Here is a 13,324-nt window from a genome sequence, read left to right as displayed (position 1 = left end):
GGCGGCATGTGGGATCTTCCCGGACCGGGGCACGAACCCGCGTCCCCTGCATCGGCAGGCGGACTCTCAACCACCGCGCCACCAGGGAAGCCCCAGGAGGCACTTCTAAGCTCAGGCAACCTCACATCCGTCCCCTGATATCTCCCTCTACCCAAACGGCTTCAAGGTGGACAACACAGGTGAGCACACGTTTAGTGCAAGAACACCGTCTGGACCTCAAGTTCTTCATGGAATAAATACTTGGATTCAAAATATTAAAACAAACGATTGAGCTACAACCCATCTCTTTAAGTCTTGATGATCATCAGACTCACAGGGAATGTTTTCTGAAAAGACAGAGTCTAGGCCCCGTACTGGATGCCCAGGGAGGAGGCTCACTCCTTACCTGCTCCCTGCAGCCGCCCGCAGAGGGACTGCGCTACCTGGGCACCCCCGGAGCGCTTGAAGCGGGCTCTCACATGCCCGTAGTACCACTCCAGGGAGCCCCTCTTCACCAGCCTGCAGAGACACAGAGCTCAGGCCCGGGCGGCACACACCCCCGTGCCCGCCGCCAGCAGGGCCACTTGATCTCCAGGTCTCGGCTCACCTGGCCAGGTGGCAGGGGCCGCAGAGCCAGTCCTGCTCCTCCGGGGTGTGGCCGCAGCCTTTGCAGGTGAAGAGGCCGCAGTCCAGGCATTGCCTCTTGGGGGTCTGGAGGAGCCGGAAGGGCTGCAGGCAGCAGGCGCAGTGGGTGTTGCTCAGGTGCGCTGTGTCCGAAAGCAGCTCTCTCTTGGAGGTTTCCTTCTTAATCTTGCCTTTCAAACCCCTTAATCGGAAACAAGAAAATATCGGATGCCTTGTTTTTGCAACAGGCTTTAAATTCAAGGGCACGCCACGCGCGCGCGCACACACACACACGCACGGGCTGCGAACCATACAGGTTCAGACTCACAGGAGGGAGCGGGCCCACAACTGCCCGCACCACCTCACGTAACTCAGTGTAGTGGGAAGAGGGTGCACAGAGGTCCTGGGCCCCAGGTTGGTTCCCCAGCTCTGACCCCGAACCCGGAGCTTTTCCGATGCAGAGCCCAGAGCCTGGAGGCTGTATAGCTGGATGAGTGTGGACCCGTGGCCACTAGCACCCAGTGTCCAAGCTCCGTCGGACCAGACGAGGTTGGCGGCTCTAGGAAACCAGCAGGGATGGGGCCCGGCGAGGTCCTGGGGGTGCAGCTTGGTTGGGCCACACAGTTATCTACAGCCATTCTGTGGCCCAGTTTAATTGTTTAGCAGGAGGTTAGAGAAGAGAGAAAAATCCAAGAGGTTCCTGGGCCGGTCAGAGCAGCGGCAGGAAGAGCCACAGAGGATGGAGGAGGACGCCTCATTCAGACGGCGGGCCAGGCCGACGCTCTCCTCTGTGAGGCCCAGGTCAGCCACGCCTGCTCTGCCACCCTGGCCTGAGTTAATGGTCCTGAGCTGGGGACGACACCAGGTAAGTGGAGGTCAGGTCGGCACCCTACAGTAAGAGTTGAGAAGCTGAATCCACACGGCCAAGAAAAAAAGCCCAGTGGTGGCAGGAAACTAGGGAGAATACTGTCATCCACTGACTACAGGCTAGGTAAAGCTGCATTGACAAGGTAGAGAAAGTGTCTTCCTTAAACAGCAGAGCACCTGGGGCCAGGTGGAAAGGGCCTAGTGTCCTCCACGTCTACTCTTGATGTATCTGCTTCAGTCAGAAAACCTAAAGGCCACCCCTTGGCTGGGCAGGGCCTTGTCCAGCTTCTCTCCCAGCATGGGTCCCCCATTCTCCATCCAGGTAGAGTCGGACCCCCGGGAAGAAAGATGAGGACGTGTAGAGGTACACTGCATCCCAGGATGTGAAGTCCTCTTAAATAAGAGCCCGCGAGAGTCCTGGGGTGGTGGCTGGATACTTTCAGATGCTGAATTTGGGGGAACAGATAATGATACTCTGCTTCAGATTCCTTTTTTGTGAATATGTTTATTTGTAATATATATTATTTTAAAAAAATTTTACTTTTTAATTTAAATTTTTAAAAATTAAAAAAATTTTATTGGAGTATTATTGATAAACAATATTGTGCTAGTTTCTGCTGTACAACACAGTGAATCTGTTATGCATATATCCACTCTTTCTTAGATTCTTTTACCATATAGGTCATTATAGAGTACTGAGTAGAGTTCCCTGTGCTATACAGTAGGTCCTTATTAGTTATCTGTTTTATATGTAGTAGTGTGTATATGTCAATCACAATCCTCCAAGTTATCCCCCCTACCTCCCCCCAGTAACCATAAGTTTGTTTTCTACATCTGTGACTCTGCTTCAGATTCTTTAAAACATAAATTCTCTTCTTCACAGCTGGAAAACAGGAGGGAGGGAAGAGGGGACCCCGTATTGGTCCAGCAGAGTAACACCAGATGCCTGCCAACCAGAGGGCACATCAACGGACCTGGAGGATCGTGAGGGGCCAAAGCCATCCATATACCCTGCTTATCGCAATCACAGGGTCGACCAGATGTCCCTGCACGACAGGCAGGGACAAGTTAAGGTCACCTTCAGGAATAAAAGATGCCCTGAATGTGATTTACTACACAGTAGTAGTAAACAGAGGAAGACTTGAAACTAGTCTGCTTGGTGTGCTGAGTGGGCATTAAGAGGGAGGGGCAGGAGGTAAGAAGAAGCCAGGCTGAGCTGGAAAGACCACAGGCTATGCTCACTGAGGTGAAGACTGGGCTAAAGTGAATGTGGAAAGGGGCTGAGGTTGGCAATGGGGAGGGAAACAGGCAGAACATCAAGTCCAGGGATTCAGAACAGCAGTTCTCAAGGTGTGCTCCAGGGACCTGCAGGGGTACCTGAGACCCTCTGACAGGGTCCACAAGGTCAAGACTCTTTTCATAATAACATTAAGGTAATATTTGTCTTTTTTGCTCTTTGACCCCCGCACCGGTGGTGCAAAAGCTATGGTGGGTGAAAGTTCTGGGGCCTCAGCACAGATCAAGCCAGAGGTACAGAGTGTACCAGCAGTCAATCTGCCAGAAAAGAAAAGAAAGGAAAGCGTGTCTTGATGAAGTGCGTCTTTGATTAAAAGTGTGTCAAGGGACAGTATTTGTTGCCACTGACAGAACTCAAGCTTTCAAGCTCAAAGGCTTTTGGAAAACTTTTATGTCTCTGCTGACTTGAGCCTGACAGTTTTCATCACTGAGAGGCTTCTGATAAGATCAGCAGTGATGTGATTTTTTGGGTTCTGTATAATGAAACGTGTCGACGTTTGGAAAGTCTGCATAGGTGTCACAAAATCACGCGTGGATAGAAGACTGACATCAAGTGCAAGATGGACCAATGGATTTTAATGTAACAGGAAAGGTAAAGTTCATTGACATGGTTTCAGATTCCACATTGTAACTTCCTTTAAGAAACTACCAGTCATAGGGTTTTCATGTATTATCAAAACAATGTCCATAATTATGTGAAAAAGCTACTAAAACACTCCTGCTTTTTCCTACTACATATCTGGGTGAGGCTAGATTTTCTTCCAACACCTCAGACAAAACAACATATTACAACACATTGAACGCGGAATAAATATCAGAATTCAGCTATCTCCGATTATGCCAGACATTAAAGGGATTTTCAAAAAATACAGAACAATGCCATTTTCCTCACTCATATTTTTATTTTGGAAAAAAACTTATTTTTCATAAAAATTTTATTATGTTGTAAGGGGTTTATTGTTGTTTTAAATAAATGAATGACTATTTTTAAAACGCCCAGTTTTAATTTTTGATGGGATAAATATTGACATCTACAACCCAGCTAGACAAAAGCTCCTTGGGGTTCTCAGTAATTTAAGACTATAAAGGGTCCCTCAGACCAAAATGTTTGAGAACTGCTGATTTGGAAGCCACACATTTACTCTCCTAGAATGCAAAGAAAAGGGCTGAGGAGACAGAAGTGCGGAGAGAAGATGATGGCCAAGGCAGAGAAGGGCAAACACCTGACGGGTAATAAAGCACACTTTGGAGATATTGTGGGTTCAGTTCCAGACCACCGCAACAAAATGAATATTGCAATAAAGGGAGTCGCAGGAATTTCTTGGTTCCTCGGGGCAAATGAAAGTTATGTTTACACTATACTGAAGTCTATTAGGTGTGCAATAGCATTATGTTTGAAAAAATAATGCACATACCTTAATTAAAATATTTTCTTGTTAAAAATTGCTAACCTTCTTCTGAGTCATATTCTTTTTGCGGGTGGAGGGTCCTGCCTGTGTCAGTGGCTGCTGACTGATCAGGGTGGTGGGTGTTGAAGGCTAGGGAGGCTGCGGTGATTCCCTAAAATAAGACAACAGTGAAGTTCGCTGCATGGACTCTTCGTTTCATGAACAATTTCTCTGTAGCACGCAATGCTGTTTGATAGCAATTTACCCATAGTAGAACTTTTCAAAATTGGAGTCAATTCTCTCAAATCCTGTTGCTGCGTTATCAACTCAGTTTATGGAATATTCTAAATCCTTTGTTATCATTTCAACAATCTTCACACCATCTTCACCAGGAGTAGATCCATCTCAAGAAGCCACTTTCTTTGCTCATCCATGAGAAGCAGCTCCTCATCTGTTCAAGTTGTATCATGAGATTGCAGCAATTCGGTCACATCTGGAGCCCCACTTCTAATTCTAGTTTTCTCACTGTGTCCACCACATCTGCAGTTACTTCTTCCACTGGAGTCTTGAACCCCTCAAAGTCATCCATGAGAGTTGGAATCAACTTTTAAAAACTCCTCTGAATGTTGATACTTGGACCTCTTCCCATGAATCATGGATGTTCTTCATGGCATCTAGAATGACAAATCCTTTCCAAGATGTTTTCAATTTACTTTTCCCAGATTCATCAGAGGAATCACTGTCTCCGGCAGCTATGGCCTCATGAAAGGCATTTCTTAAAGAATAAGACTTAGGGGCTTCTCTGGTGGCGCAGTGGTTGAGGGTCCGCCTGCCGATGCAGGGGACACGGGTTCATGCCCTGGTCCAGGAGGATCCCACATGCCGCCGGGCGGCTGGGCCCGTGAGCCATGGCCGCTGAGCCTGCGCGTCCGGAGCCTGTGCTCCGCAACGGGAGAGGCCGCAGCAGTGAGAGGCCCGTGTACCGCAAAAAAAAAAAAAAAAAAAAAAAAAAAGAATAAGACTTAGAAGCCAAAATTACTCCTCAGTCCATGGGCTGCAGAATGGATGTGTCTTAGCAGCATGAAAACAATATTAATCTCATGGTCCACCTCCATCAGAGCTCTTGGGTGACCAGGTACATTGTCGATGAGCAGTATTCTTTTGAAAGGAAACTTTTTCTGAGCAGTAGGTCTCATCAGTGAGCTTAAAATATTCAGTAGACTGTACTGTAAACAGATGTGCTGTCATCCAGGCTTTGTTGTTCCATTTATAGAGCACAGGAAGAGTAGATTTAGCATAGTTCTTCAGGGCCCTGGGGTTTTCAAAATGGTCAATGAGCCCTGGCTTCAACTTAAAGTCACCAGCTGCATTAGCACCTAACAAGAGAGTCAGCCTGACTTCTGAAGCTTTGAAGCCAGGTATTGACTTCTCCTCTCAAGCTATGGTAGTTCTACATGGCACCCAAAATCAAGGTGTTGGTGGGACTGGGATTCTTCCTGGAGGCTCAGGGGGAAGTCTGTGCCCTTGCTTTCCCAGCTTCTAGAGGGCAACTGTATTCACTGGCTCACAGCCCCTTCCTCCATCTCAGAGCCAGCAATGGCGGGTGGAGTCCTTCTCACCATGAATCACTCTTACGTTGACCTGTGTGCCCCCCTCCTTCCATCTGTCAGGCCCCTTGTGGCCCACCCGGATAACCCAGGACTGTCTCCCTGTGTCCAGGCCCTGATTGGCACCCTTGATTGCATCTGCAATCTTAATTCCCCTTTGCCAGGCAGCCCAGTATACTCACAGATTCGGGGGATTAGGACATGGGCATCTTTGGGGGCTCATTATTCCGCCATGGTTCTGAGGGGAAAATGTGTGAGCAGAGATCTCACTCCCAGCTGAGAGATTCCCAAATATAAAATCCCCCCCCCCGCCATGCCATTCCTGAGAGAACAACATGAAGATGTGCTCCAGAGGACTGAAAATCGAATCTCAAGTATGACCCTTAAGAATGAGGGTGAAAGGACCAATGAGTCATAGAATTGAGACAAAAGTATTAAAACTACATCAACCAAACTAAAGTGTCAGAGAGAATTGCTGAAAGAGGACAAACATAATGTAATCAGAACTGAAGAGCAATTACATGATCTAAGGTCCTGATTATATGAGTTAAGTATCAGGACTTATGATGAGGGAAATAGACACTTGCTAAAGTTCTTTGAGGTCTTCTGAAGAGAATGAGCAAATGATGATAAAAGGGATAAAGAGGAAATACATGGTGATGTGTGAACGACAGCCCGCTGAGAGGGAGGCTCCCAGGAATCTCGTAAGTGATCTCAGACGAAAATTAATCTCTAGGTTGTGCTGGCAGCTGACTTCCTGTTTCAGCCCCTGTGTTTTCAACCCTGGAGTTGCCTGTCTGTGGTGCCAGGTGGCCCAGCAAAGGGTGACCTCAAATTCCTTATTATTATTTATTTTTAAAGCAAGTCATGGTTTGCAAGCCACGTGTCACACCAGGAGCTCTTTCGTGGGTAATCTCAGGCATTCAGGTCTGTTTGCAAAGATTGCAAATCCACATCACCACCTGTTTGCCTTTCTGGGGAAGGTCCACAGCCCTAATATTTGACTTGTGGGCTGTGCCCTTGAAAACAGGCTGTTCTATTTAGGTAAACTTGGGTCCTCACCCAGCGACATGAGTCACCCATGCATTCTCATTTATCCCTTTCCTATGTAAACTTTGGGATTTTTGTGTTTTTCTAATTTGGAAAACTTCTTTCTCTTTCTGATTTTAAGACACTCTTTAGAGAACAGAGATATGAATCACTGCGATTTCTGTTAAAACCGTTTCTTCTAATTTTTAAAAAATTAAACATTTTCCTTTTAAATTCAGATGTACATACTTAGTCCATACTTATCAGTATTTTGTGCTGTCTACCTGTGTTGTCTTATGTAGGCTTTTCCGCTCCAAGATTATGTACATATTTGCTTATATTTTCTTCCAGTAATTTTCAGTTTCATATTCTACATTTTTAATGTATCAGTTATAAATCTAACTGAGGTCAAACTCCCTCCCCCAGCCCTGCACTCGTGGTCAACTATTCCAACACTTACAGCTTTAACTAATTCTTCCCTTTCTTACTGATATGAAATGTTACCGTTGTACTAGATATTGTTATACATACTTGGTTGCATTTTAGGACTTTCATGCTGTTTCACTGATTATCTATATCTGTGAAAGGGGTAGCTGCTACAACAGACCAGTGGAACATGAGGCAGATGTAAAGGATGTGCAGCCCTTGAGTGTGGACTGTCTTTTCAAATAAAGGGAGCAAGATGTGCCAGAGTTTAGCAGGGTGTCAGCGACAAAGGAAAGGCTTTCTGTGTTTGTTTGTTTGTTCTTGCTTTTGTTTTTTTTGTTCCAATATGGCGATTGATCCTACTGACATTCCAAGTAGGAGCTAGAGGGCAGAGAGGGAGTAACTGAGGCAGCTCCATGCTCCAGGAGCTGGGAGCAGACAGGAAAGGGCCAGAGCACAAGTAAGGGCCAGGAGAGGGAACACAGGGTGGGCATGAACACAGGTAAGGATGGGGGCAGGATGGGGGGAGGTTACACCTAGTGGCCTTGAGCTTTCTGTGAGGAACTGGGTGAGCTCACTGCGACGGTGACCAGGGTCTGGAGGAGAGTGAAGCCTTGAGGAATTGCCTAAGAATTTTTGTGCATCTTTGGGTGTTGGATTCTCCAGAGTGTAGCACTGTGTTGATGGGAAGCCAGGAATAACATCACACCATGTACAGTAAACACCCCACTCCCGAGTCCCTGGTCACACATGCTGACTTCAGGGACAGACTTATATCTGCCTGGGGCTAAAGGCCAGATGGCCTCCCCCTTCCTTCTCCTCGAATTCCCGAAATAGCCTGTGAGAAAAGCCGTTTGGAAGCTCCACAAGGCACCTGCCACTCAGCAGCTAGACCCCCAGGGACGTCCTCCCGGTCAGTTCAGAGGGTAGCTATCCACACGGTCTGCCCACAGCCCCAGTCCCTGGAACAAGCGTGTTCTGTTTGAAATGTCCCGTTAGGAGGCTCATGGGGAAGATGGCACCAAGATGCTCCAGCCTTTGCCCTTCACCACCGGATGGCCTCCATCTGCCCCACGGGGCTGTGAGAAGTCCTCTGCACAGGGCAGGAGGTCAGGCCTGGCCGCGGGGTCAGAGGCTTTCGTGTCATGGAGATGGTCTACTGGGCATGCGGGCATTGGTGCTGGGGACCTGGGCCAGCTCACTGGTCACACACTGACAGCAGAAGCCAAAGAGATGCTGGTCCTACCCCACAGGAGAAGGTGCCGGAGCCCTCACCCAGGCCCCATCCCAGCATCCTTTACAGGGTGATGCTCCCACATGGGGAGAAAAACTGAGCAGCAATCCATCAAACAAACATTTCTGTTAACTTTGTAAACACTAAAGGAAACGTATTCCTTTTTTTGTTTGATTGTTTCCTAACTGGTATATTTGGTGAATTGGCTGTTTTAGCAAATCGCCCCTCCAGTAAATGTGCTGCTGGTGAACTGACCTTGAGCCCACACACTATGTCCACTTGGAGTGTATTCAGGACAGGAAAGTTCTTTCCAAGTAATGCATGTGTTTGTTTCTTGGTTCCACGGTTCCCCTCCTATTACCTTTGTTCTGTCAACGACCTCGGTAGGTGTTTTGAGCTGGGCCATCCATTTGGCATCTTTCAGAGTGTGTCAAAGACATCAAAAACTCATCTGATTGCTATACATCTGAAACTAACACAACCTTGTAAAACACAGACCTACTAGAGCATGGACTTGAGGATATGGGGAGGGGGAAGGGTAAGCTGGGACCAAGTGAGAGAGTGGCATGGACATATATATACACTACCAAATGTAAATTAGATAGCTAGTGGGAAGCAGCCACATAGCACAGGGAGATCAGCTCTGTGCTTTGTGACCACCTAGAGGGGTGGGACAGAGAGGGGTGGGATAGGGAGGGTGGGAGGGAGGGAGACGCAAGAGGGAGGAGATATGGGAACAGATGTATATGTATAACTGATTCACTTTGTTGTAAAGCAGAAACTAACACACCATTGCAAAACAGTTATACGCCAATAAACATGTTAAAAAAAGATGGAGGTCGGCTGCAAAAATAGGGATGTAGAACTGCATCTTGGGGCAGACCAGCAAACGACAGGCATTTAACTGGGGGAGGGGAAAGGTAGGTGTGAGCGGCAGAATATCAAGAAGGGGGTTGAGGAGTGAGGAGTATCAGTGTGGAAGGGGATTTGGGAGGAGGGAGACTTCCAAGGAGGATGAGGCAGAGTAGGCAGGGAGACCAACTCTCACGCGGGGGTGGGTAACACCAAAAACTCATCTGAATAACCCCTGAGCAGCTCAGTTTGTTAAGGTCACCCACTTAGTGGTCACCTGAGGGCCAGTTTCTCCATTCAGCCCATTGTTGATCCATAGATTAAAGAATCAGGAACTGGGAGAAAATATGAGGACTCCAAGGAATCGTGGAGAAACCCAGACGTGTGACAGAGAATGGGATATTGTGGTTGCAGGAAATGGACGATTAATGTTGAAACTGGTGAAATGCACAGATTAACACTGAGAGGAGATTGGGAAGAAGGAGGTTTATTCTTTTTAAACTGTCTTCAGTTTCACTGTAGACTGCTGGCATTTTAGCCAACTTGCTCTGCAGAACCAATCTCAGTGTCCAGAACCCAAATGTCTTTATTCGCGGCTTGTTTCCGCCACGCCCTTCCTAAGTCTCAGCACCCACCCGAGCAGAACTTGAACCCACACCCCGCGTGTCCTGGCCTCAGAACCACACGCCTGGGCCCTGCTCCCAGGGGTCACGGGGACCCTGGGGATAAGGCTTGTCACAGGCAGAGGCGGCTTCCCCTCTTGTTGCACAGTTAACCAACACCACAGTGAGCAAGAGACAAAAACATCAAAAAATAAAACCCACAGAAGACCCTGCACTAAGCCGCCGCTGTTCACACGACTCTTCCCAAGTGTGTCACCGGGGGCCTATGTCTGCACAGGAAGCACCAATCCCGGGAAGGCTACCGGGGCTCCAGCATCCTTGCCTTGACTCTGACGTGGATTCTCTGAACCACCACCTCACCGTACTAGAGCACTTCCAGGGACCATGCCCTGCGCTATTGTATTTAATAAGCTCACCATCTAATCGCACACGGAAGGCCAAGAAGACGCAGCAGAGAGGCCCATCTGAAGGCCGCTGGAGCAGAAGACCTCAGGCACTTCCGAACAAGGACATCACCCTGACCGTGACCGACTGGCCGGGGACCTGACCTGCCCCGTAGGCCCCCCAGAAGTGGAGGCAACACAGCCCGGATCCTTACGAGACTTCCTTTCCCAGCAGCAACTGCGGGTTACCTGGGCGTGTCTCCCTTTTATAGTGTGAAATGACTAGAGGAACATGGAAAATAAAGAGGAAGGGTGTCAGGAGGGCATCCCCCGTAGACAAGAAAGACAGGAATTCCCGCAAAACCACCTGGCCTCTGCCTGGACGGAGGGAGGGGCTGACCCACTCAAGGGTCTCCCTGGAGGGCTGGGTTCCCCTCCCCTCTGATTGATCTGCGATTCTATATACGTATCGAACGGGAGGGTCTAAGCTGTCACTGAAAATAAAAGTACATCAACTACACTTCCATTGAAAAGATAAATAAAATAAAATAAAAAAATAAAAGTGACAACAGCTGGGCCGCCTGGAGAGGCTGTGACCCCCAGAGCACAGGCCAGGTGGGCTCTGCCGCTGAGAGCGCGCGGCCCTGGGCCCCGGGTGCAGCCTCCAGGCCACGGCTGAAGCAGAGGGAGGGGACGAGGGGCAGCGCGGGCCCAATCAGCACGTGGACGCTGGCCAAGGTCCGCTCTGGGCCCCCGTCCGGGGGTCGCCGGGGGCTGAGTCAGGGCCCTAGACACCAGTGGGGAGAAAGCGCCTTCGTAATGACAACCCGGGGCAGAGCGGAGGGCGGCGGGCTCCACAGAGAGGCGGCAGGAAGCCTCGCGGCGCCGCCCTAGACGCCTCCCCGCCATCCAGAGAGGCGCTGCGCTCCGCTGAACTTGTTTCACTTAGCAGTTTGCCGGTGTGTGTGGACCCCGCTCTGTGTCGGGACCCAGAGGCTCCACCGCTGCTCCTCCAAGGTGGTCTCCTCCAGGCCCACGGCTTTAAATACTGGGGCAGCTACGTAATGATCCCTCTATACCCCAAAAACGTTATACGTCCTGGTTCTCAGAACCTGAGACTGTGTCACCTTACAGGGCCAGAGGCACTCTGCAGGTGCGATTAAGTTAAGGGCTGTGAGATGGTGATGGGATTAGCTGGCTGGGCTCAGCACGATCATGAGATCCTTCTAAGCAAAACAGGAGGGCAGGAGGGTCAGAGAGATGCGAGGACGGGAGCAGAGGTCAGAAAGACAGAGACTGGAAGACGTCAGGCTGCCGGCCTCGAAGAGGCAGGAGGGGCGGGAGGCCAAGGAGCGTGGGTGCCTCGAGACGCTGGAAGAGGCAAGGGAACCTCCAGAAGGCAGGCAGTCCCGCCCACACCTCGACTCGTGGACTCCAGAGTCGCGAGGGATTTGTGTGCTTTAAGCCACTACGTCTGGAGTGACCGTAGCAGCGCAGCATCTGTAGGTGGATGCGCCCGCAGTCCTGTCTCTGCTGGGTTCCAGCCCCGTGTGTGTGTGGGGGGGCTTCCCTGTCCACTTCGTGTCGAACAGGCGACCCAGTGTCAACAGGTCTGCCCCGTGTCCTGGTTCCCTCCACACCTGCTCCACCCTCCCCTTCCCCAGGTGAGGTGACGACCCCTCCACGCCCCGGTTACTCAGGCCATGGCTCTGCAGTGACCCTGACCTTGACGCCTCCTCTGCTCCACACCCCACATCCACCCCGTGGCAAACTTGCAGGTGCCCCGCTCAAAGCTCATCTGACCACCTCTCCGTAGCCCACCGCCTGCAGAGCAGAAGCCGGTCTTGTTACTCCCCTGCCCGAAGGCCTGCAGCCACGCGGGGAAGGCCCAAGTCCTGCCCGGGTCCTCGGCCCCCCGACGGCCTGCTCCCCTTCACGGCTCTGACCTCCTCTCAGTGCTCCGCCGCCAGGAGCCTTTCGGGCATTTCCCTGGCTATCTCCCCGCCTTGAGTCTTCACTCAATGTCTCCTTCGCAGTAGGCCCACCAACCCTCAAAAGTCACCAGGACGACAGGGAGCCCAGGGGACACCTAAGCCTTGGAGGTCTGGTGGAGGAATATGCAAGGGCAGAGGGGGGAGTGAGTAACGCCGGGTGGGTTTTAGCTCAGCCCACGGGGAGAGATGCAAAATGGCACTGGGGCCTCCATGCTGAGGATGAGGTGCCCCCAACACTGCTGGAAAGAGGCAGAAGTCAGCCTTTGTCTTAAATGCCCTTGCTCCCAGCTTCTGGGTGTTTCAGGCCAGCATCAAGACTTTCCCTATTCATCACCTTTAGCTCTTTTATTCGTGCAATGCCGTGCCCTAAGCATCACCCCACTTAGGAGAGAATGTCACCCTGGGGTTGGAGCAGGTGGAACTAAAACTATTCAGGGAATATCTGGCTCTCAGGAGGAAAGTCAGATCTCCCTGTTTTAATTAGGAAGAAACTTAATTACAGTTTCTTAAGGCCAGAAAGCAGAATGTTTCCCAGCGCCGGCTTCCGGCCAGTGTCCTGTACCCGAGCTCCTGCCGTCTGTCCACTAGAGGGCCGCGAGGTGGCGGCCCATCCGGAGGCCGCCAGGGCTGCACTGCAGGGGCCCAGCCACACACACTCACTCTAGTCTCTCCTCTTCTTTCCTGCGAAGGTCCAAGTCCCGTTGAACCACTTCCCAGACGTGCCTGGCCTCTTCATCCGTGAGCGTGGAAAGATCCAGCTTTTTCCCCATCTCTGCTTCTCCTCAGGGTCACACCTGGAATAACACAGGACCACAGTGTTCAGCCCAGGAAGCCCGCGTGCAGATGCCAGACGATTCACAAAGAAGAGGCAACACAGAGAGTGCTGATTTCCCAGCGGTTGGAACCTGGGTCAAATGGTTTTAGAAAACAGGCAGATGGGTGTCTGGAAATGCGTGCAGCCGAAATAAATGGACCCATGTGTACAATCCCCATACCCCAGGAGTCAGACTTCAGATGACGTT

At 50.3% G+C, this 13,324-nt stretch overlaps 1 protein-coding gene across 1 annotated transcript in view; it reads right to left on the bottom strand.

Annotated features, from left to right (window-relative positions):
- MLPH (melanophilin) overlaps positions 1-13,072 on the bottom strand; it is a 52,212-nt gene extending 39,140 nt beyond the window's left edge. The window contains exons 1-3 of the mRNA XM_028497178.1: positions 12,963-13,072; positions 587-805; positions 386-498 (exon numbers count right to left, since the gene is read on the bottom strand). Of these exons, the coding sequence (XP_028352979.1) occupies positions 386-498; positions 587-805; positions 12,963-13,072 (442 nt within the window). The remainder of the gene's footprint in view (positions 1-385; positions 499-586; positions 806-12,962) is intronic.
- Between the last annotated feature and the right edge of the window lie 252 nt (positions 13,073-13,324).

Source organism: Physeter macrocephalus, chromosome 2 (assembly GCF_002837175.3).
Source record: "Physeter macrocephalus isolate SW-GA chromosome 2, ASM283717v5, whole genome shotgun sequence".
Classification (NCBI taxonomy): domain Eukaryota; kingdom Metazoa; phylum Chordata; class Mammalia; order Artiodactyla; family Physeteridae; genus Physeter; species Physeter macrocephalus.
This window is presented reverse-complemented; position numbering and strand designations above follow the sequence as displayed.